Source organism: Vulpes lagopus, chromosome 7 (assembly GCF_018345385.1).
Source record: "Vulpes lagopus strain Blue_001 chromosome 7, ASM1834538v1, whole genome shotgun sequence".
Lineage (NCBI taxonomy): Eukaryota > Metazoa > Chordata > Mammalia > Carnivora > Canidae > Vulpes > Vulpes lagopus.
Genome location: NC_054830.1, coordinates 10,137,888 through 10,163,452, shown reverse-complemented (window position 1 = coordinate 10,163,452; position 25,565 = coordinate 10,137,888). Strand labels below are relative to the sequence as shown.

At 41.9% G+C, this 25,565-nt stretch overlaps 1 protein-coding gene across 2 annotated transcripts in view; it reads left to right on the top strand.

Annotated features, from left to right (window-relative positions):
• The first annotated feature begins 3,124 nt into the window (after window positions 1-3,124).
• The window catches only part of ADGRE3 (adhesion G protein-coupled receptor E3), a 40,040-nt gene continuing 17,599 nt past the window's right edge, over window positions 3,125-25,565 (top strand). For both annotated transcript variants that reach the window (XM_041760771.1, XM_041760772.1), the window contains exons 1-7: window positions 3,125-3,225; window positions 8,833-8,883; window positions 10,211-10,330; window positions 13,938-14,093; window positions 15,503-15,573; window positions 19,470-19,656; window positions 22,598-22,714. In XM_041760771.1, the coding sequence (XP_041616705.1) occupies window positions 3,201-3,225; window positions 8,833-8,883; window positions 10,211-10,330; window positions 13,938-14,093; window positions 15,503-15,573; window positions 19,470-19,656; window positions 22,598-22,714 (727 nt within the window). In that variant the 5' untranslated portion in view covers window positions 3,125-3,200. The remainder of the gene's footprint in view (window positions 3,226-8,832; window positions 8,884-10,210; window positions 10,331-13,937; window positions 14,094-15,502; window positions 15,574-19,469; window positions 19,657-22,597; window positions 22,715-25,565) is intronic.

Below are 25,565 nucleotides of genomic sequence, written 5' to 3'. Positions count from 1 at the left end.
GCAAACAAAATTAATGAAGTAAATAAGCAAGTTGTCTTATATATTAGAAGGTGGTGGGTACAATTAATAGAAATAACTAAGCAAAGTGGGTGGAGGATGTGAGAGAGAGAGTTTGAGAAAGAAAAGGAGGGAGGGAGGGGTTCTGGGATTGAGTCCACATCGGGCTCCCCTCAGGGAGCCTGCTTCTTCCTCTGCCTATGTCTCTGCCTCTCTCTGTGTGTCTCCCATGAATAAATAAATAAAATATTTTTTAAAAAAAGAAAGAACTAAGAGGACACTTTCAAAAGGTCTGATTTTCAGCAAGAAATCCCCTGAAGTTTCATGCTGTAAAGTCATTACAAAAAAGCATTATAATCTCATTTTCTATCATAAGTAAAAGGCTAGGGACACTCTGGTTTATACTTACCTGCTCTATGAAGCAATGTGACAGTAATAGAGAGCCAGCAGGTCATGTGGGCAGCCTAAGAGAGAAGAGTGAAAGACGAGTCTGGGGACACCTGGGTGGCTCAGTGGTTGAGCGCCTCCCTTTGGCCCAGGGCATGATCCTGGAGTCCCAGGATCTAGTCCCACATCCGGCTCCCTGTATGGAGCCTGCTTCTACCTCTGCCTGTGTCTCTGCTTCTCTCTCTGTGTCTCTCATGAATAAATAAATAAAATCTTAAAAAAAAAAAAAAAGAAAAGAAAGAAAGAAAGAAAGCTGAGTCCGGAAAGGTGCACTGGGGCCAGATCAGGTGGGCTTTATGAGCCTGCTAAGCACATTTAGCCAGCAAAGTATCCATGGGACTGTGAGGCAGGCATGGGATGGGCTCAGATTCATATTTCAGAAAGGTCTCCCCGCTGCAGAGTGAAGAATTAGATGGAAGGACAACCAATTAGAAGACTATTGAAGTTATCCCAGATCAGAGATGTCTGAGAGCAGAGAAGTTGAGTGACTTTCCCAAAGTCACACAACTAAAGTGGCAGAGCTAAGATTTGAACCCAGGTGGTCTGGGTCTAGAACTGACACTCTGCAATAGCATAGGCCTGGCCATTAGGTGGCACCACCTGTCTTTCCTAATCAACTCTTGCCTCCAACTATAACCACACTCCCAGAGGAACAACAGGGAGAAAGAACCGGAAGTCTCATTGCAGGACTGCTGGGCCACAGGGGATGGTGAGACGTTGAGAGCCTAACAAACTTATTATGCAGGACTTGTGATCTTGACAACCCAAAGAGCCAGCAAATTCCACCATGCTCCAACCACCTGAGGAAATCCATTTGTTCTTTTTCCTTGATCACACACTTTCCTCCAACAGTCTCTGGAGTTGACTATACTTACTATCTCCCCTTCTTCACTTTTCATTTTCCCTCAACCAACTCTATTTTGACTTCCACTACCATCATCATCATCACTACCACTATCACCACTGCCACCTCCACCACCTTCACCACTATTATTACCACCATCATCACCTCCACCACCTCACCACTGCCATCGTGTCCACCATTTTTACTACATCATCATCACCACTACCGTCACTGCCTTCATTATCACCACCAGCACAACCAGCACAACTGTCCCCACCACCACCATTACCTGTACAACCACCTCTACTATCTTCACCACCAACATTATTTTCACCATCACCACCACCATCTCCACTGCCTTCATCATTGTCATCTTTATCATCATCACCCTCACCACTGTAACTTTTTTTGATAAGAATACAACAACCTCCTGACTGCTCTGTCCTTTGAATATTTTTCAGTCTTAATTCAGTCTGATCTCTTTCCTTTCCTTCCATGACACCATACTCTACTCATTTCCCCCCATCTGTCTAGCCACTCTTGTCCTGTCCCCTCTATTCCCTGTTGTTTAAACTACTTACTCAGGGCTCTCTTCTCACTCTACTATCTCTTCTTACATGATTTCATCTAGTACCATGGCTACAATTACCACCTGGGGACTGGGGGGAAAAGCCTCTCTTTTGTGAACTAGGCCATATATGTAATGAATATTGAAATCACAGTACCTCAAAATCAACTTATCCAAAACCTAATGCCATCTCTCACCCAAAAACCTGCTTTTCCCGGACGCCAGGAGCTTATTTCCCCTTAGATGTTGTAGATGCCCAGCAGTTGAGCATCTGCCTTTGGCCCAGGGTGTGATCCTGGAGTCCCGGGATCAAGTTCCACATCGGGCTCCCTGCATGGAGCCTGCTTCTCCCTCTGCCTATGTCTCTGCCTCTCTCTATCTCTCTGTGTCTCTCATGAATAAATAAATAAAATAAAATAAAATAAAACCCTGCTTTTCCTCCAAGTGCCCTTTCTCTGTAGTTCTATATAGAATGTTAACTTTGTTCTGGTGTTGTAGCACAGATCCTGTCACGTAATAATATTTGTCTTAAAAAATATTTGTTGGGGCAGCCCAGGTGGCTCAGCGGTTTAGTGCTGCCTTCGGCCCAGGGCATGATCCTGGAGACCCGGGACCACGTCCCGCGTCGGGCAGCCTGCATGGGGCCTGCTTCTCCCTCTGCCTGTGTCTCTGCCTCTCTCTCTTTCTCTCTGTGTCTCTCATGAATAAATAAATAAAATATTTTAAAAATATATTTGTTGAAGGAGGGAAGGACTTAGTTTTTATCCCAAACCCTGCAATTGGTTTGGATTGCCCCAAATAACCAAATAATTTATCACTGTCTACTGAGTTTACTTTGAGACTCTAGCCAGATCTGTTGAGTACCATCCACTAAGCGGGTAAAAATGATAACATTTGTGAAAAATGACTCCTCCAGTAACTTTAGATACCAACAGAGATACCCTAAGTTCTGGCTTACCCAGCTCAAAACCACAGGGTTATTTAAGCTTTATTTTGACCCCAAAGTCACTTCCCATTCCTCAGACAATGATCTATGACTAAAAACCATTACTTTCCTAGGGTCAATCGGTTCTCTCACCCCAAAGGCAATCAATAGTAGCTATGAAAACCTGCCACCAAAGAAGCATATGAAAACAACTGTAGAAAATAAACAAGTAAAAAAGCAGAACCATGGGTTTGATGGTGAAAGATAAGAATGAGTTCCCTTTTCTGATAGAAATTTCCTTAGTCAGCTAACCTATGTATATCAATTCTCATAAGATTTCGTTGAGATAGGATAAGTGGTCTGGATAAAGCAACAAAGAACTTCAAGAGCTGGCCAGCAAGGGTATTCTGAATGCAGGAATGGGAGGGCCATCATTCCTTCCAGGTATGTGTAACCTTGGGAATGACTGTATCTTAACCTACCCCCTATCAGAAGCTACTGGGTTCAACAATTACCTGTCTTTTCCTTAGCCTTTTTCTTCTGCTCCACTTTAAACATTCTCTTTTTCCCCTGGGATTATGGTTTCCTTCCTCACCACCCTGTTCAAACTGTACTGTCAAATATCCCTAAAAATTTTCCTGATGGTCCAATCCAAGGAGTTGTTCATATTCATCTTCGAAGGCTTTGTTTTCTAATTGACATCCCCTTCTCCTTGATAATTCTGTGACTTAGCACTGCCCTGACTTTTCTCTACCTCTCTTGCCATTCTTTCCTTCCCCTCCTTTTCCTCCGTACTGTACCAAGAATATTAATATTATCCTCATCTTAGGGATGAGAAAACTGGGGCACACAGAGATTGTACTACCTGCTCAAAGTCACACAGCTTGTAAATGGCAGAGTCAGGATTCAAACCTAAGCTGCCTGGCTCCAGATCTTTGCCATAATGCTCTTTCCACAGGATTCTGCTTGAGTTTTCTCTTTTTCTGCTCCCTTTCCTAGAGGAAACTCTTTTGTTTTTAAAGATTTTATTTATGTATTCATAATAGACAGAGAGAGAGAGAGAGAAGCAGAGACACAGGCAGAGGGAGAAGCAGGCTCCCCGCAAAGAGCCCGATGCAGGACTTGATCCCGGACTCCAGGATCACGCCCTAAGCCAAAGGCAGATGCTCAATTGCTGAACCACCCAGGCATCCCTAGAGAAAACTCCTGATCCTTTGGCTTCAGTTGCCACCTCTGTGCAGATGGTTCCCCAACCCGGGAGCCCCAACCATCTTTCTGGCTTCATATCAAATAACAATATCAATAGCCACAATATCGACCTTACATTTACTGAACGCATACTTTAGCCTAAAATTGTTTTACCTTCATTATTGCACAACACCTTCGCATGACAGATGCAAAATAGCATTACAGAGAGATTATAAGATTTGTTTAACGTCTCAGAGCTGTTCAGTAGAGGCAGGTGGTAGATCATGAAGTCTATCAAAACAATATAAGCTTCTTGAAGGTAAATGCCATGTGCTCTCACATTTGCAGTGCCTTCCATATCTTATATATAAGAGGTGTCTGATATATATCTATGAAATCAAATTTAAGTGAGACAGTGTGCAATTTTTTATAGATCTCAATAAAGCTTAAATAAAATGTAAAAAAAAAAAAAAAAAAAAAAAAAAACCAGAGAGAAGCCCAAACAAGATGTTTCCTGCTTTTGCCAACTGGAGGCAGAGTCCTGGACACTTCTGGGATGGATTATTTGTGAATTCAGTTACCTGTGTACCCTCTGCCCACATCACTGGATGCAACAGGCAGTGTAACCGAATGAGCCTCTGGTCAAAAATAAGAATAGGATTCTAGTGCAAATAAAATGGTAACAGAAAAAAAAATGGTAACAGAGACAGCTAGCATTTATGGAGTGATTGCTGCCATACATTGTGCTTCATGCATGCCCTTATTTATGTCATCACCCTTAACCCCAGGTAGTAGGTAATTCTGTGGCCATGTTTCATATAAGGAAACAAATTAAACAATTTGCACAAATAGAGTCCAAGCCACTTGACCTCCAGGGACCTGTTTCCTCATGAACAAAATGAGTCAGTGGATGATTTCTAAAGTTTCTTAGGACTCTTAGATGCAAGCAATGCTCATGACTCTTGGGAAACCCTAATTTAAGACACATGTACGTATTATTGAGCACAGGGTTGCTGGCTGGACTTGAAGACTAGCCTTGAGGAAACCTGGTAGTGCCCAGACTGCTTGAACTTTAGGAACTAGGAAATGCTTTTCAATCTATATGTTTTACCAACTGGCTCTGTGAGCTATAGTCATCATTTGGGCAGGTGTAGTGTTACTGCAGCTTCTGCAAATTAATTATTATACAAAAGTAGTGGAAGGGAAATTTAAATTCATTGGAAAATATGCCAGGGCCCTGCCATTAAGCAATTTACAGCTCAGCTGAGAATATTTTCACTGAACAATCAAAAATATTCATAATGCTCCATGAATGCAGTTGCATACAGTATCTGATCACAACTGGCACCTTCTCTGATGAAAGAAGGGAGCATGAAAGGATGAATAAGAATAACAGCCCTCCAAAGATGTCAATGTCCTAATCCCCTGGAACCTGTGAATATGTTAGCATAATTGCATAGGGGAGAAAACACTTCACCTCTACCCTCTTAGGGTCTCTGGTTGAAAATCAGAATTGTGCTGACAAAAGACAAATTAATAGGAGAGAAGCAGACAAGTATTATTAAATTGAAGCATGTAAATGAAAGCCTTCACAAGGGAATGAAGACCCAGGGAAGTGGCCAGAGCACAAAGTTTTTGTGCCTTTTGGACAAAGAAATGATGACTTTGTGAAATGACAAAACAAAGAAAGGGATTTGGGCTAGGGATGGCGAATTGCAAGAAAGTACTAGGGGGTCTGTCCACAGGGTAACTAGAGGAAGACAAGAGCTATTCCAGAGTGTACAGATCCATTTCAGTGTTCATGCCCAGTCTCTGGTGATAAGGACATTCTTTCCTTCCTGGCACAGGGACGGCACCTTTCTCAGGGGAAATTTTATAGCCTGATTTTAAGTAGGAAAAGATAGGTCAGAAAACCCTTCCAACACGTGCTGTTTCTCAAGTGCCTTCTACTCCAAATAAGCAACACACCAAAGTGGCATATTTTGGGGTGGCATGTCCTGAGCAACTTCACGTGGTCAAAGGGACTTTATAGATATGGATTAAGCTAAGGATCTTGAGATGGGGAGATTATCCTGGATTATACAAGCAGGCCCATTATACTCATGAAGGTCCTTACAAAAGGGAGGCAGGAGACCAGAAAGGAAGGTGCTACTGGCTATGAGGATGAAAGAGGAGACCATGAGCATGGAATGTGGGTCACTTCTGACAGTTGGGAGTGGAAGGAAATGGATTCTACTCTAGAGTTTCCAAAAGGAAGCAGTCCCACTGATATCTTTTTTTTTTTTAGATTTTATTTATTTATTCATGGGAGACGCACACACAGAGAGAGAGAGAGAGAGAGAGAGAGAGAGAGAAAGAGAGGCAGAGAGAAAAGCTCCCTCCATGCAGGGAGCCTGATGCGGGACTCGATCCCAGGACTTGATCCCAGGACTCCAGGATCACTCCCTGGGCCAAAGGCAGGAGCCAAACCACTAACCACCCAGGGATCCCCATCCCACTGATATCTTAATGTCAGCCCAGTGAGACTAACTTTGGATGCCTGGCCTACAGAACATTATGGGAATAAATTTCTGTTGTTTTTAAGCCACTAAATTCATGGGAATTTGTCAGCAATCAGAAACTTATACCGGGAAACCCAAAAAGAACTGGCATTGCCCTCCCTCCCACTCTTAAAGGATCACTGCTAGCCCATAGGGCTTTGTCTCCCAAATCTTGCATTGGTCTAGATCCCCAAATAACCAGGTAATATATTCCATCTCCTACTGGACTGTCACATCTGGGGAACACCACTCCTGGAAGAAAAGGCACCTTTTCCTCAAGTCAGCTGTCACTAGAAACATGCCAATCTCAACAGCAGCCCCATGCACTGGGCATGTGTGGGATTTCTGCAAGAGAGGTCATGGGTTGGGGGGTAGATTATCAGCAGGAACCCAGCACCTGAGTTTAGTCTCAGCTCTGCCACTGACAAGCTCTGGGAAATGGAGCAAATGCCTTAGCCCTCTGTGCCTCTGTTTCTTAATCTGCACAACCAGGATCATGCTAATAGCACTCACCTCCTAAAGTTGTTGCAAAGCTGAATTAAGTTCATGTGATGGTGCTTAGAAGAACAATGCCTGGCATTCAGTAAGAGTTTATTTCCCCTTAGATGTTGTAGAGGCTGGTCTTTGTATTTTGCCCAGCCCCCTCTGTGTGTGTATGTGTTTGGTGAGAACATATAACACAAGATCTATTCTTTTAACATATCTTGAAGTGCACAACACCGTATTGTTAACTATTGGTACTAGGTTTTATGGCAGATCTCCAGAACTTATTCACCTTGTATAACAAAAACTTTATACCTATTGAAAAGTAATTTCCCAGGGTGTTATACTATATGTTGGCAAATCTAACTCCAATAAAAAATATACAAAAATAATAATAATAATTTTAAAAAGAAAAGTAATTTCCCATTTCCCTCTTCCCCTAGCCCCTACTGACTACTAATCTGTTCTCTGCTTCCACGAGTTTGACTACTTTAGATATTTCATGTAAGTGAAATGATGCAGTATTTTTTCTTCTGTGTTTGGTTTATCTCACTCAGAATAATGTCCTCTAGTTTCATACCTATTGCCACAAATGTCAAAATTTTCTTATTTTTTAAGGCCAAGTAATATTTCATTGTGTGTGTGTGTATATATATATATATATATATATATATATATATATATATCACATTTTCTTTATCCATTTATCTGCAGGACCCACTTTCTCAAGGGGTAACCAAAGTTGCAAATAAGATGACTGGCCACCAGAGCTAAATTTCAACCAGTGCACACTAGAAGAGCCACCAGTTGGTTGTTCATCTTGAAATATCCTCACACCATTTATAAATAATCATTGCTAAGAACCAGCTCCCACCACATTCCTGCCAACCCAGACCCTGCCCTGGGACCCCACCCACCCCACAATTCAGTAGCTAAAATAACATCTGCTGCAACAGCAGAGAAGGATCTCCGGTGTCCTCTCTGATTGGTCAATTCCTGCACCATTCCAGCTGTCAATATTGTCCTTGCAAATGGCAAATAGATCTAGACATTAGTATGTAATAAGGGAATGAAAAAAAGGTGAGGAGAGAACTAGCAGAGTGGTGTCGGATTTCTCAGGAAAGAGAAAGAGAAGCAACTCATCTATCCAGGAGCTTTGGGTCTTTGTAGAAGGAGGAACATGGCTGCTGACCTCACGAGCAGTTGAAAAGGTTTGGGGAAGAGAAAAGAGCACTTTATCAACCACAGTAAATCAGCCTATATTTCCCAAGCTGGCCAAAACCATACTTCCCTTCCAAGAAGTGCTTTAGAATCTTGCCAACCTTCCCTCAAAAGAAAGAATGATTCTTATCCACTTGAATCTGAGTGGACTTGTAATTTGCTTGTAACCAAGAAAATGTGGTGAAAGATGAATTGCATGGCTTCCAGGGCTGGATCCTAAGGGGAGACGTAGCCTTATTGGCTGGACCACTTCTACTTAGAGCTCTGAACTGCCATGCAAGCTGAGATTTACCATGTTGGGAGCAGGCCAAACTCCTTGAGTCTGAGGCTATGGGAAGGGTTGACAGTGCACAGCCAGTTCCCAGCTGCTCTAGCCCCAGAACTACCTAACTGCAGCTGTACAAGAAACCTTAAGCCAGAATCACCCAGCTGAGCCTTTCCCAGATTCCCAAACCACAGAAACCATAAGAGATAAGAAAATGACCATTGCTCTTTTAAACCACTATATTTCGTGACAGTTTTTATGCAGCTGTGAATAACTGATGAACAGCCCTTGGAGAATTTCCTGGAATCTTTCCTCATTTATTTCATGTGTCTCCTTTCTGCTTCCCTGTTCCAGGACTCTTCTTTCTGCTGAGTTTATCAGAAGTCATCATTCATAAGACCAAAGGTAAGTGCTCAGTGCCTGACTTCTCCACAGCCAGAGACCAAGAAGGGTGTAGACCAAGGATGTACCTGGGATAACTCACATTCTCCAATGGACTAGAACAAAGGGGCTTGTTCTGGGAGCAGAATTTAGGGATGCTTGCTCCTGTCATTCTTTTTTAATTCATCATTTCATCAAATTTTAATGCATTTGTTTAAGTTTCATTAATTTAAGTAATCTCTACACCCGACATCAGGCTCAAACTCACAAGCCCAAGCTTAAGAGTCACATGCTCTTCCAACTGAGCCAGGCAGGCACCTCTTAATGTATAATTTTATTTTATTTTCCTTTGTCTGTTCATCTGTTTTCAGTAACCACAATATGCCCAATGTAGGAATGGAATAGTGGCTAAAACATACAAAGTCTCACTAAGTGAACATTCTGGTGGGTAAAGACAACATTATGGTAACCATTTCATTCTGATCATAAGTGAGGCACCAAAAAAAAAAAAAAGAATGTGATGATTTCAGACTAACTTTAATCCCTTGGATCTCTCACTAGATTCTGATTCAGCAGGTTTAGGGTAGGTCCTGAGATTCTTCCTTTCTAGCCAACCTCCAGGGGATGCCTCCTGAGTAACCAGACTGTGCACTGTGGCCCCCATCACATTCCCAGCCCCCACTCCCTGTGAACACTGCACAGTTCCCAGATTTCTCCACTAGACCCAAAGCTCGATATACTTTCTTAGCTCCACTCATTACCAAGGGGGCTCAAGTTAAGATCTTTAATGTCTCTCTGTCCAAATGAAGTTATACATAGTGTTACAAAGATAAAATGTATATATCAGAATATATCTCCTGTGGATCCCTACAAATTCAAATTTTTATAACCCTAACTAATACTTATTATGTGCCAAGCACTGCCCAACACATTTTATATGTATCAATTCACTTACTCAGTCTACAGATGAGGGTATTGAGGCACAGAGAGGTTAAGACACTTTTACAAAGACACACAGTTGGTAAGTAGCAGAATCAGAATCAACCCCAGGGTCTTAACCAATTCATTCCATCTTGTATAAATTCTTCCAGAGAATATCACAATTATATCACGTTGAAATTTTTGTGTTAAAATTAATTTAAGACCTTTATCATGCAAATGAATCTTTTTTTTTTTTTTTCTGTAACTTGGGTTTGGTATCTCTCATTTTTTAATGTACTGAAATCTCACAAGTGAAAAAGGGTATAGGCAGCTTCATCCTCTAGAGGGCCTGGTCACAGGCAAAGCCAAATGATAATGGGACATCCTTTAACCTCAGGGATGTTTGACCTACCCCTCCTTCTTCCTGCAGCTTCCTGTACCTGCCCCCAACATGCTTACTGTGTCAATGGCACTCAGTGTACCTGCGACCATGGATACGTTTCTAGGTCTGGGAAGGAATTCTTCACATTCCCCTTGAACACATGTGAAGGTAAGGGATAATTTTCAAACCACCTGGAGCCGGGAGTGGAAAGGAAACACCATAGAGATCATGAGGAAACAAATGCCAATAATGTGTACTGCTAAAAAGTCTACCAAGTCCACCCTCATGAAGAAAGAAACACTTATACAAAATCAGCATTTCCCCTTAAATGTTTTTTAAGAGAGAATGAGTAAGAGTGGAGGGTGATGGAAGGGGAGAGAGAGAGAGAGAATCCCAAGCAGGCTCCATGCCCAGCACAGAGCCAAATAAGGGGCTCCATCTCATGACCTGAGATCATGACCTGAGCTGAAACCAAAAGTCATAAACTTAACTGACTGAGCACCCCCTCCCTGATGCCCCAGAATTTCCCTTTATATATTTTGAAGTTCTAATATACTTTATAATATATTTTTCCATCCCTTCCACCCCTGGTTACCTTCTCTTAACTTCATAATGAAACATGTGTTTCTCTACTACTATTTTTTTTAACTCATCAATTATTTCCCCTTCCAAGATGCCTTGTTTTCCCCCATCATTTCAGGTGAAGGGGATGAGAATGCCCTCACCGTGATGAGCACTGAGTAACATATAGAATTGTTGAATCGCAGGGACCCCTGGGTGGCTCAGTGGTTTAGCGCCTGCCTTCAGCCCAGGGTGGGATCCTGGAGTCCCTGGATCAAGTCCCGCATCAGGCTGCCTGCATGGAGCCTGCTTCTCCCTCTGCCTGTATCTCTGCCTCTCTCTCTCTCATAAATAAAAAATAAAATAAAATCTTTAAAAAAAAAAAGAATTGTTGAATCACCATATTGCACATCTAGAACTAATCTAACACTGTATGTTCATTATACTGGCGTTTAAAAAAAAGGATGCTTCATTTCACCCTCACTTCCCCTCTCCTAATAAAAAGATGAGATCTGTAAAATACTGTTATTTCACCCCCTCCCCATCTCCCCTGCCACATCTCATGAATTTAACTTTATCTCAAGGTTCACTGCTCACCCCTGCTTCCTCTTCCCTTCATCTCCCCTGATGTTGAGTGTTCTGTAGTTCCTGGTTTCATATTTGTTAATTCATTGTTTGTTTGGAGCACTTTCCTACATGCTCTCTTCAAACCTGCCCGCACAGCTAATGTCTCTCACTCGATGAATGCACTGTCTCTCATTTCTTTGGCTCTAAGGAGTAGGTTCTATCCTGCCTCAGTGGGAGAACATTTTCATTCTGTCCTCTTCTCGGAGGGATCCATCAGTGAATATCCCAGCGATCAGAGAAGTATCTTCAAGCTCACGGGGATGCAGATGGGAATTCCAACAGCAGTCTGAGTCTCATTCCTTTGTAGTGATTTTTGTCTTGGGCTTAGGTTCCTTGCAGAAGCCCCAAGAAGATCAGCCTTACATTTCATTGGCAAAGGGTGTGGAGTGAAAGCTGGAGGAGAGGCTGGCGGAGAGATCGCCTAGGAATTGGGAACAAAATTGCCATGTCTGGCCTCCTCAAAAGAGAATAGTTGTTGAGTGGGCAACTGAGAGCAACTGCTCTACTATATCATGGTCTGAAAATTCCCGATTTCATGTTTGCCATACCAGATGGGAAAATCACACATCTTTACTACCTACCTGACATTTGCAAAGGGGGTACAGTAAGCCTTGGGACTGGAGACACATTGACTTAATCCAGACATCCTAACTCAATTAGTTAATCTAGCAAGTGTATTACTCTGCTCGGGTGGCTTTGACAAAACACCACAGACCAGGTGGCTTAAACAACAGAAATTTATTTTCTTACAGTTCTGAGGCTGGGAAACCCATGGTGAAGGTTTTGGCAGTTCCACTTTCTGGGGAGGCCTCTATTCCTGACTCGAAGATGTCTTCTTGCTTTATCTTCACATGGTCTTTCCTCACTATGTGCACACAGTGGTCAGGCAGGTGGAGAAGCTCTTGTGTCACTTCTTCTACAGATACTAATTCTAACAGATCCAGGCCCCATTATTAGGACCTCATTCAACCTCAGTTACATCCTTAGAGGCCTCATTTCCAAATACAGCCACACTGGAAGTTAGGTTTTCAACATGTTGAACTGGGGGAACATACAAACATTCAGTTCATAACAGCATATACAGTCAGTTTCCCACTTTTATGCCCTCAGCACTTGCCATTCTTTTGCATACTAAGTCTAAGGCTCTCTCTGGCTACTGGAGACCACTCAGTTCATGCTCAGGACAGGTGGAAGTACCAGTAACTATCCCTGCAAACACTTCTCTGCTGATAAATGATAAGATTTGGCAGATAAAAGCATTATCAACAATAGCCAAATTATGGAAAGAGCCCAAACGTCCATCGACTGTGAACGGATAAAGATGTGTTTAGGGGCGCTGGGTGGCTCAGTTGGTTAAGCATCTACCTTCAGCTCAGGTCATGGTCCCAGGGTCTTGGGATCAAGTCCTGCTTCAGGCTCCCTGCTCATCAAGGAAACTGCTTCTCCCTATCCCACTCCCCCTGCTTGTGTTCTCTCTCTCTGTCAAATAAATAAATGAAGTCTTTTTAAAAAGATGTGTTTAGAGAAAGTGAGATAATGAAGTATAACTCAGCTATCAAAAAGAATGAAATCTTGGGATGCCTGGGTGGCTCATTGGTTGAGCATCTGCCTTTGCCTTATGGCATGATCCCGGAGTCCCAAGATCGAGTCCCACATCAGGCTCCCTGCATGGAGCCTGCTTCTGCCTCTGCCTATGTCTCTGCCTCTCTCTCTCTCTCTCTCTCTCTCTGTGTGTGTGTGTGTGTGTGTGTGTGTCTCATGAGTAAATAAATAAAAAAACTTTAAAAAAAATGAAATCTTGCCATTTACAATGATGTATATGGACCTAGAGTATATTATGCTAAGCAAAATAAGTCAGTCAGAGAAAGACAAACACCATATGATTTCACTCATATATGGAATTTTAAAAATGAAACAGATGAACATAGGGGAAGGGAGAGAAAAAGAGACAAGCCATAAGAGACTCTTAACTATAGAGAACAAACTGAGGGTTGCTGGAGGGGATGTGGGTGGAGAATGGCCTAGATGGGTGATGGGGATTAAGGAGGACATTTGTTGTAATGAGCACTGAGTGTTGTATATAAGTGATGAATCACTAAATTCTACTCCCAAAACTGATATTACACTATATATTAACTAACTACAATTTAAATAAAAACTTTAAAAAATTTGACAGGTAAATACCCTAGCCCCCTCACCCCTTGAGGAGTCACTCTGCAGCCTGTGCCCTCCTCTGTCTCCCAGAGGGTCCCAGGGGAATCAAGTCCCATTTGCCACAATGAAAACTTCTCTCTTTACTCTCTATCTGGCTTTCCCTGTCTCATTTCACCGCTTCCTTTCCAGTGTTTTCTAAGATCACCTCCTACATAAGGTACTTGAACATGAATTCATGTCTCAATGTCTGCTTCTCAGAGAATCCAACCAAAGTCAATGAGGAAAGGGAAAAACAAAGACAACCCACTACTTTAACTGAGTTGTTCTGGAAAACCAGGACAGATTGAGTAGAAAGGGTATAGCCTCTGGCACATATCAGATGTTCCATAAATCTTTGTCCAATTAATGGCCAAATTCTTCTTCTGTGTTCCAGATATTGATGAATGTAAGCCACCCATTAATATATATTGTGGAACAAATGCTGTATGTCAGAATGTCGACGGAGGTTTCCACTGTCTCTGTAATCCTGGATACAAACTCCTCTCTGGGGACACACAATTCCAGAATTCCAATGAAAACACTTGCCAAAGTAAGGAAATTCTTGTCTTCTTGTCTGTCTCCTTTCTTAATTTTCATTGAGTCTAATGCCAGAAAAGATGTTGGGGGTGGGTGCACAGGCGTGTGCATTCACACATATGCATGAGGTGAGGCTAGTATGTGTTTCCACTTTCTGGAGGTAAATGGATGATGGAAAGAAGAGAAAAAGGGAAAGAAGGACAAGACAAGAGGACTTTGGAAATGGGGATGACAAGGCGCCAACTGAGACAGGATTCTTTCAATTGCAAAGAAGAGCTAACTCAGGATAACTTAAGCAGAAAAGATGAGTTCTTTTTTTTTTATGATAGTCACAGAGAGAGAGAGAGAGAGAGAGAGAGAGAGAGGCAGAGACATAGGCAGAGGGAGAAGCAGGCTCCATGCACTGGGAGCCCGATGTGGAATTCGATCCTGGGTCTCCAAGATCACGCCCTGGGCCAAAGGCAGGTGCTAAACCGCTGCGCCACCCAGGGATCCCCAGAAAAGATGAGTTTATGATAAGAATGCGTGGATATGTCTTGGAACTCAAGAACAAGAATACAGCTGAGCTTCCTAAATGAACTGAAATGGGGACTCCACACTATCAAGACACCCTAGTATCTGAAGCTCCTTGGGTCTACTTTTTTTTCTTTCTTTTTTTTCAGTGCAAACTGGCCTTCTCTGCCTTCTTAGTCCACAGGACAGGAAATATGGCCACCAACACGTCCAAATTTTACCATTGTTAGTGACTCAATCACCCAAAGAGAGATCAACTGACTCTCTTTTGTACCTAATTGTAAATTCTTTGGAAATGTACCAATTAGTCCAGTTTGAGCTATGTGTTTAGTACAGTTTGAGTTATGTGCCCACCCTTGGATTTGTGTCCAAGAAGCACCATCTTGTATAAGCACTAGCACTTTCATGGAAACCATATAGACAGGGAAATCTATGCACAAGAAATATGGAGATACAGCTGGGAGACGCTCTAAAGAGCACAACCTTACCAGTGAACAAGAATATGAGTTCAAAAGAAAAAAAGGAGACAAACAAGATCCAGACTCTTATAGAGAACAAACCAGCAGTTGCCAGAAGGGAGGTTGAGGGCAGGGGGGAATGGATGGAATAGGTGATGAAGATAAAGAGTACACTTATCCTGATGATCACTGATGATCATGTACAGAAAATGTATGTTCATGTGCAGAAATGTAATGTACAGAATTGTTAAATTACTATATTGGACACCTGAAACTAATATAATGTTGTATGCTAATGACACTGGAATTTTAAAATTAATGAATAAAATTTTTTTAATTTAAAAAAGTATGAGTTCAGACCTTCTAGATGCAAAGTTAGTCACCTTCCTGTCCACTTCTCCACCCTTTTATTCTCAGTTCCAGCAGTAACTTCCTTTGATGTCTTTTGCAGAAACCACTTCCTCAACAACAACCGAAGGCATGAAGAATGTGAGCAGAAGCCCAGCCCCTGAACCCAGCCAGGTAACAAATGTTTACAAATCCCAAAATTAGCAAGTGGATGTGGATACTATATATTATATGTCTACTATACTTTGTATATTATATATGTATCATATAGGTGTGATATGTTGTATATATTATATATTACATGTTATGGTATGTGACATACTTTAATAGTTTATTTATAGGGCAGCCCGGGTGGCTTGGTGATTTGGTTCCTGTCTTCAGCCCAGGGTGTGGCCCTGGAGACTCAGGATCAAGTCCCGCAGTGGGCTCCCTGTGTGGAGCCTGCTTCTCCCTCTGTGTCTCTGCCTCTCTCTCTCTGTCTCTCATGAATAAATAAATAATTTTTTTTAAAATAGTTTTATTTATAATATAATCAATTATAATACAATAGTACAATGTTATAAATAATTTATAGTATGTATAAATTATGTATAATTTATATTATGTATAACTGTGAAGTATACAAATATATCACATTTATCACTATATGTATATTGCTAAATATCTCATGGTAGAGATAGCATATGTCCACATGGATGTTTGCATGTATGTATATTGCCCCCTACAGATAGGATCTAACCCAGACCAAGAAAGACAGACTAAGTGAAACTATATCAAGGTATGCTGAGGGACACCTGGGTGGCTCAGGGGTTGAGCATCTGCCTTCAGCTCAGGGCATGATCCTGGAGTCCCAGGATCAAGTCCCACATTGGGCTCCCGCATGAAGCCTGCTTCTCTCTCTGCCTGTGTCTCTCTTCTTTTTTTTTTTAATTTTTTTATTGGAGTTCAATTTGCCAACATTTAGCATAACACCCAGTGCTCATCCCGCCAAGTGCCCCCTTCAGTGCCCATCACCCTGCCTGTGTCTCTCATGAATAAATAATATTTTTTTAAAAAAGGTATGCTGAACTGCTGCAACAAAGAGACCCAAATATCAAACTGCTTTAAAAAGATGGATCTCTGTTACTTTCTGAGTTAACAGTCCAGGCTGGTGAAAGGATTGTGCTCATGAGGTCATTAAGGGTACTCACATTCTTCACAAACGCTGCTCCACCATCCCCTGGCATCTTGTACTCGATGCCATGGCCAAAACTGGGTTGTCACAATGTGGCTTTTGTACCAGTGGGTAGAGAGGAAATGAGTCCAGGGCAATTTGTCTGGAGTACAAGGTGAAGAGGGGAGAGTGGAGAAAAGGGATACATCTACTCACTCCATCATATGCTAATTAAATTGTGATAATTTGCTTGGAGATCTCTTAAAGCAACCACCCAGAAGTTGAAGGTACCATGGCCAAAACTAGCTGCAAGGGAAGCTGTAACAATGTGGTCTGTAGATGGAGAACATGGTCCAGATAAAATTTGAGGAATTCATTCAATCAGTAAAAGGAAGGGGGAGAGGAATGGTTATTGTAGGCAGTTACAAGAGACAGATCAAGAAAGTGCCTGTTTAAACAGAGAAGCATAGAGGAAAATAGAACAAGATGAAGTCAGAGAGGGAGACAAATAAGAGACTCTTAATCATAGGAAACAAACTGAGGGTTGCTGGTGGGAAGGGGGGGATGAGTAACTGGGTGATGGGCATTAAGGAGGGCACTTGATGTAATGAGCACTGGGTGTTGTATGCAACTAATGAATCACTAAATTCTACCTCTGAAACTAATGATACACTATATTTTAATTAATTGAATTTAAATAAATTTAAATTAAGTTTAAAAAAAAAGAAAGGAAGTGCCTATTAGGTAGTATTCACTTAGCACCTGTAAACTGACTCTGAATGTTAACAGAGCATGACCCATGTCTCTAAGAACCTAGAGTCTAGCAGAATGGGCTCGTCCCTTCAGTTGAAGTTTTGGGGAACCCTGCATGGAACAAATTGATTGGTGCTATTTTTCCAACAGCTTTTGCTTGCTTCAAGTCTCTGTGTCACATTTTGTGAATTCTCACAGTATTTCAAACTTTTTTGTTATTATTATATTAATTATGGTGATCTGTGATCAATGATTATGACTCGCTTAAAGCTCAGGTGATGATTAGCATATTTTAGCAATAACGTATTTTTTAAGGTTTACACATTGTTTATTTTGATTGATTGATTGATTGATTGATTAGCTGTTTTTATTTTGATTCGTTAGCTAACATAGTGTTATATTAGTTTTAGGTGTACAATATAATGATTCAACACTCCCACACATCATCTGGTGCTAATGGGTGAAATGCACTGTCGTGATGAGCACTAGGAGATATAACATTTGTACATATTTGGGCAGCCCTGGTGGCTCAGTGGTTTAGCGCGGCCTTCAGCCCAGGGCATGATCCTGGAGACCCGGAATCGAGTCCCACATCGGGCTCCCTGCATGAGGCCTGCTTCTCCTTCTGCCTGTGTCTCTGCCTCTATCTCTCTGTGTGTCTCTCGTGAATAAATAAATAAAATCTTTTTTTTTTAATTTTGTACATTTTTTAGATAGAATGCCGTTGCACACTTAATAGACTACAGTATAGCGTAAACAAAACTTTTATATATACTGGGAAACCAAAAACTTTATTTGAATAGCTTTACCATGATACTTACTTTATTGCAGTGGTCTGAAACCAAACCTGCAATACCTCTGAGGTGTCTGTACCCACAAATCCCCTAGGGAATGTGTTACAGTACAGATTTGGGTTCAGCCCACCAAGAGACTGCATTCCAAAAGGACTGCCAGGTGATGCTGATGCTGCCAGTCCTTGTTTAAGTGCAAGGATACAGGGATTCACATAAAAATTGTCTTCCAAATCACCTATATTACAGTTCTATTACACTTATATTTATAAAACTTCACCTTGGCTCTTCATTCTTCTCACCCTGTGGCTCATCTCTTTGCTTTACTTCATAGATAAATTTCTTGATTTAAAAAAGCCAATTAGTGGGACACCTGGGTGGCTCAGCGGTTGAGCGTCTGCCTTTGGCCCAGGGTGATCTCAGAGTTCTAGGATCGAGTCCCACATCGGGCTCCCTGCAAGGAGCCTGCTTCTCCCTCTGCCTATGTCTCTCTGCCTTCTCTCTGTGTCTCTCACAAATATAATAAAATCTTTTTAAAGAATAAAATTAAAATTAAAAGGCCAGTTAGGGGACACCTGGGTGGTGCAGTTGGTTAAGCATCTGTCTTCAGCCAGGTCATGAACCCAGGGTCCTGGGATAGAGCCCCACATCAGGCTCCCTGCTCAGTGGGGAATTTGCTTCTCTCTCTCCCTCTCCCCATCTCCCTGCTTGTGCTTTCCCTTTTTTTCTCTCTTAAATAAATAAAATATTTGTTAAAAAAAAAAAAAGGCCAGTTAGAATGCCTTTTGAGCTATAACTCTACTTCACATTTTCTCAGCTTTGGCACCATTGATATCTTAGCCTGGGTCACTTTCCTGGGAAGAGGGCTGTCCTGTGGATTACAGGGTATTGAGCAGCAATCCCTGGCCCCCACCCACTAGATACCAGTAGCATCACCTCAATAGAGACAATCCAAATATCTCCAGACATTACCAAATGTCCCTGGAGGCTCAAAATTACCCTAATGGAGAAACACTGGTTCATTTCTGGCAACCTTACCACTCCTCTGTTGGTAAAAGATGTTCATAATAACTAACTCTCATCTGGTGCTTACCTGGCACAGACACTGTTCTAAAAAGGTAGCATCTCTTAATTCATTTAATCTTCCAAAAAACTCTATGAGATTCTTTTATTGTCCCCATTCTAACATGGGGAAACCGAGGCACAGAACATTGAGTGATTTTTCCAAGTTCACACAGCCAGTCGGTGGTGGAGTCAGGATTGAAACTGGGTCCTCTGGCTCCAGAAGCTGCATTCTCATGCTTTCTACTTTCCCTCAGGGTGTGGGATTAATCAGATTGGAATTTTTTTTCTTATTCTTTGTATCTTCAAAGCTGCAACGTGTTGTTGAGACATTCAAGTCATTTCTCACTAATTACACCACTCTACCGGGAATGGGAGAGAAGGGAGAAGTCGCATCTTGGGCCACGACTGTTCTCCAAGATACGGAATCTGAGGCTCTACAAATTGCCTTGAAATTCCCGGAGCAAAAAATCCAGAAAATCCACAACAGTATTATGGGTAAGAAGAGAATATGGCCTGATACACACAGGGGGCTAGTTACAAGCTGGAATCTGGGTTACACAATTAGAAAAATAAATGTCCTGTTTGAGTCCACTTATATAGACTTGTAGAAAATGCAAGGTAATCTATGATGCCCCAGGGGCTGGAGGGTGTGGTGGAGGGGGTAGGGAAGCAGGAGTAAAAAAGCATGAGAAAATTTGAGGAGACTGCTGGGAATGAGAGACATGTTCAGTACCTTGATTATGGTGTTGGTTTCACAGGTATATACTATATATATGGGTATATACGTTCAGTAAGGCTCATCAAATTGTACACTGTATTATGTGCAATTTATTGCACATTCATCACACCTCTGTAGAGCTGTGAAAGAAAGAGAGAGAGAGAAAGAGAAAAAGAGAAAGAGAGAAAGAGAGAAAGAGAGAGAGAGAGAGAGAAGATCGCCAATGGTTTCCAATCCTGAGTCTGGGATTTTTGCTTAAAAGTAGTCTTGGGGGGATCCCTGGGTGGCGCAGCGGTTTAGCGCCTGCCTTTGGCCCAGGGCGCGATCCTGGAGACCCGGGATCGAATCCCAGGTCGGGCTCCCGGTGCATGGAGCCTGCTTCTCCATCTGCCTATGTCTCTGCCTCTCTCTCTCTCTCTCTGTGACTATCATAAATAAATAAAAATTTTAAAAAATTAATTAAAAAAAAAGTAGTCTTGGGTTTTTTTTTTTTTAATCCAATGCCTAATACCTACGGGCACATGTCATAATGATGCTACTTGTTCCATCCCAGAAGGAATATCTTACTACACATTTTTTTAAGATTTTATTTATTTATTCATGAGCGACTCAGCGAGAGAGGCAGAGACACAGGCAGAGGGAGAAGCAGGTTCCATGCAGGGAGCCCAATGTGGGACTGGATCCCAGGTCCCCAGGATCACACCCCCGACCGAAGGCAGGCAGGCAGGCGCCAAACCGCTGAGGCACCCAGGCTGCCCACTACATATCTTTTAAATAAAAATACTTTCATCATACTTGTCATACATATTCGTAATGTAGCCACCTGAGGAGATGATATGTTAAATAGCTTGACCGTAGTAATCATTTCTCTATTTTAAAAAAATAACAATAAATAGGGCAGCCCCCGAGGCGCAGCGGTTTGGTGCTGCCTGCAGCCTGGGGTGTGATCCTGGAGACACGGGATCGAGTCCCACATCGGGCTCCCTGCATGGGGCCTGCTTCTCCCTCTGCCTGTGTCTCTGCTTCTCTCTGTGTTTGTGTGTCTCTATGAATAAATAAACAAAATCTTTTTTAAAAAAATAAGAATAAATAAAATGTCATAGCAAAGCCAAGTATTAATTTTTTTTTAAATAGGAAAAAAACATATAAACAAAATTAAGTTTAGACTAGCCAAACCTGCTGTCTTCCAATCTTATAACCACATAGGTGCATGTCTGAGGAAGATGCATATTGGCTGTGTATGTGACATTGTAACATACAGTTTTCACTCATTACATCACTAACATCTTTCCATGTAAATTATATACATCCTCGTTGCCTACATTATTGTCTTCAATGGTTTATCAAATTGCATTGTATATAATTTATTTACATTGTATTTATTCCCTATTCTGGGAAATGTGGGGTTTTGCCAAACCCTGTGATAAAAAGACCATTGAAAATCTGTCGTGCATATTTGTTTGGTATTTTCTTAGGATAAATTCATAGAATAAGAATTGTTAGGTCAAGGAGAAAAGACACCTTTTATATAGACTCTGATATACATCACCATATTCGCTTCCAGAAATACCGTTTGCTGTGTTTTATTCTGCCTGAAGATATCTAAGGATTTATGTATGACTAACTAACCATTTTGTTTTACCAATTTGCAAGATAAGATAGTTTATGCTCTATTAAAATAATAATAACTTTTTAAATATTAAACAAAATCTAGTGCCTAACCTTCTTAGGCAACTGGAATTGAGACTCATTCATTAATTTATTCATTCATTCATTTTATTCATGCGTTCATTTCATTCAAAATTAAGCTATTCGTCAGATTATAATAGCTCTCAGCATTCCTGACTTGGCCAGGTCCCAACTGATGGGGGAGACCAGTGCCTTCATTTCACTGGGTTTCATTCCCCTCATCTGTGAACGGGGAGACACAGGAGGAACCCAACTGTACCCGTCACCTAGTTTCAACAATTTCAAACCCAGAGCCAGCCTCTGACCATCTGCTAATATTTAAGTTAAATATTTTCATTAGTTTGTTTCTTGATGGCAATTCCCCTGTGACTTCATTTTCATGGAAGCATGGTTCCCCATTATAGAGACAAGCCATCAATTATTGAATCAATTCCTCCTGTTGAACATTTAGGTCATTTCCTATTTTTCACACTATCATCTATGCTGTTGTGAACTTCCTTGTAGCTAAATCTATCCTCCCGCCCATGATTATTTTCTGAGAATAAATTTCTAGAAACAGAGTTGTTGCCAGAAAGATGGTTGCTAGAGGGGGCGCCAGAGTGGCTCAGTCAGTTGAGCCTACAATTCTTGATTTCAGCTCAGGTCATGATCTCAGGCTCCTGAGATCAAGCCCCACATCAAGTTCCATGCTGAGCATGGGACCTGCTTAAGGTTATCTCCCTCTCCCTCTGCCCCTCCACCTGCTCATGCTCTCTCTCTAGATAAGTAAATAAATAAAATCTTTTTCTAAAAAAACAAAGATGGTTACTAAAGAATGTTAGTTAAGAACTTGTATTCCAGGAGTTAAGGTTTTACTTAATTTCTGAATTTCAGTTTCCTCGTTTGGATAAGGGTCCCTCTCTGGGTTATAAGACAATGTACAGTGCCTGGCACATCCTAGACATTCAGTAAACGTAACTTGTTTATGTTGCTATACATGTTTTTAAAGCTTATATTAAAGGTAAACTTGCCTGTTGCTTTTCTCACCAGCTATTGAAACTCGAGTTGTTACAGACAATTGCTCTGAAGAACAGATCTTCAGCTTGAACACCCACATGAACTCAGTGGATATCCACTGTGATGACATCGTGCAGGAAAACATACAAGGTACACATGGTGGCTGTATTCAGAACCTCTAAGACACATAGATCAGTATCATACAGATACTGATAATGAGAGTCCCCATCATACATTGATACTGATAATGAGAGTCCCCAATAAGCTCCTTCCTAATGAGTTTGTTATCCTAAGACTGTGTCAACTGAGTCTTTTCCTTAGGGAAAAAAAAACTCCCCAAAGTGGAGGCTTTCTAGTCTTCAGCATGGAAGATACTTCTTTCCAATTTGGGGGCTGTTCTGTCCAGGTCTCAACTGGGGTTCATGGAAATGCAGTCCCTGAGAGAAGTGTAAGTTTATTTGGGAGGTAATTCCAGGAAGCATCAGTAGGTGTATCTGTCAGACTTCTCCAGAGAAACAGAAATCAATCTGGTGTGGGGGGTGGAGGATGGAGAGAAAGAGAAACAGAGAGGGAGATTTTAATAAATTAGCTCCTTCAAAAAAAAAAGAAAAAGAAAGAAAGAAATTAGCTCCTGCAGGGACACTCAGATGGTTAAGCATCTGCGTTCAGCTCAGGTCATGATCTCTGGGTCCTGGAATCGAGCCACACATCGGGCTCCAAACTCAGTGGGGAGTCTGCTTCTCCCTCTCCCTCTGCCTCTCCCCCTGCTTGTGCTCTCTGTCTGTCTGTCTGTCTCTCTCTCAAATGGATAAATTAAAGATCTTAAAAAAAAAAAAAAAGGAAAAAAAGAAATTAGCTCCTGTGTTTGTGGAAGGTAGTAAGTCTAAAATCTAGCCAGTAGGCTGGAGACCCAAGGAAGAGTTGATGTTGTAGCTGCAGATCAAAGACAGGCTAGAGGCAGAATTTGCTTTTATTTGGGAGAACTCAGCCTTTTTCATGAGGCCTTCAAGTGATCCGAAGAGGCCCACCCATGTGGAGAGTGGGTGTAATGGAGAGTAATCTGTTTTACTCGAAGCCATTGATTTAAATGTTCTTCTTATCTAAAAAATTCCTTTACAGCAACACCCAGACTCATGTTTGACCCAATATCTGAATAGCATGACCGAACCACATTGACACATAAAAGCAACCATTCCAGTAAGGAAGAGAGGAAATGAAACAGAGAAGAGAGGAGAGCCAATACAGATATTATTATGGTAGTGAGCAGGTCACTGCTGGTGGTAACTGTGATTCAGTCTGCTGAGGTCTCCCATTCAAGGAGAGAGAGCTTCTCTGACCCATCAGTGGCCCTTCTACAGGGGTTAACTCCCAGGCCCTGCCACTCTACCTTGTGTACAAATCAAACACATTTACTGCTACCAGGAATGCTCCTAGGCAGAGAGTTGCAGTTGCTTGCAGTAGAATCCATCAGCATATAAGGAACACAAGACTGCCAAGGGAATAAAGTCAGGGTGCCTACAACATTTGCTACAGCCTGTGTTCAAAGGAATGGATTGTTACTATCAATTGTTCCACTGTTGCCAGACTTTCTGATTTTTCAAAAGAAACCAAAAATTTAGTTGTTTGCGTGAATACCTTCCGTTTTTAAATTTGGTCTTACGATAGCTGCCATATTGTTATAACTATTAAGGCATGATAAATGAGGTCTTATAATCCAATCCTGTAAACGTGGGATACAGCAGATCTATACCATCAGTGAAAGTCCCTGAGTAAAGGCAACAGAACGTGGACAACTAAACACGTGCTGAACTGAGGAAGTGTCATGAAACAATTAGTTCCTATCACTTCCTCTCCTTCCCCAAGAAGATAAGAACTTGAACTTGCCTCATTTGAGAATGGGCTAGGTGGAGGATGGAAGCCAACCTCCAACCACACAAGTTCACACTTGCCTTGTTACCAAAAGTTTTTTTCTGAAACTCACAACTTGTAGAGAGTGTGCAAGACTTCACACTGTGGGCCAAACAAAACACATCCACAGCCTGGCTTGCTCTTCAGTCACATTCTCGGGCTACTGGGGATTAGGATTTCACATATGAGTTCAGAGAGGACACAACTCAACCCATACGAACTGCCTATGCTGACTTGTTTTAAGAAAATTACAGACATCGTAATGTGATTACATGTGCCTGAAGAGGCACCTGGCACAGAAGTGCCCAGTGAAGGACTATTTACCCTCCCCCACCATGGGCCCTATAGTCTCACTTCCAAGCATTTGCATTGGCTGTTCCTCTGCTAGGAATGCCAACCACCACACCATTGGGTGAACTATTACTCTTCAACACAGTTCAGCCTTCACCTCCTCCCAGGACTGCTCACTCCTACCATAGCACCAGAGTCAGGCCCTCCCTCCTCTACACTCCCCCAGGCCCTTGAACCTACGTTATCCTGGATCTAACATGTTGCATTGTCTTGATTGCCATACCTTGTCTCCCCCACCATGCTGGAATCCCCATAAGGATGACAATCGTGAATTATGTCTCTCTAGAGTCACCATTATGGGTTCATTACCTACAGAACAGTGATGAAGATTCACTGAATTAAATCCACATTTAGGTGGAGGTCTCAACATTCCTAATGAAAGAAAGGAATCCATCGACCAAGGTGTGACAAACTCAAAGAGGGATGTTTCTCTATCATTCACATCCCATCTAGGGCAGGATCCTTTTTTGTCATGTGGGCCATCCTGTGCTATGTAGGATGTTGAGCAGCATCCCTGGCCCTTATTCACTAGACACCAGAAGTGCACACTCAATGTGACAACCAAAAATGCCTCCAGATATTGCCCAGTGTCCCCAGAGGGGGCAGAATGGAGCCCCCCACCCACCCACCTCCAGTTAAGAACTGTTCACGTAGAGCACCCTTATAATTGACCTTCAAACAGTAACAACTTTAAGACTGAAAGGAAGTGCTATCTAATTGTACCCAGACACCCACCAGAGGT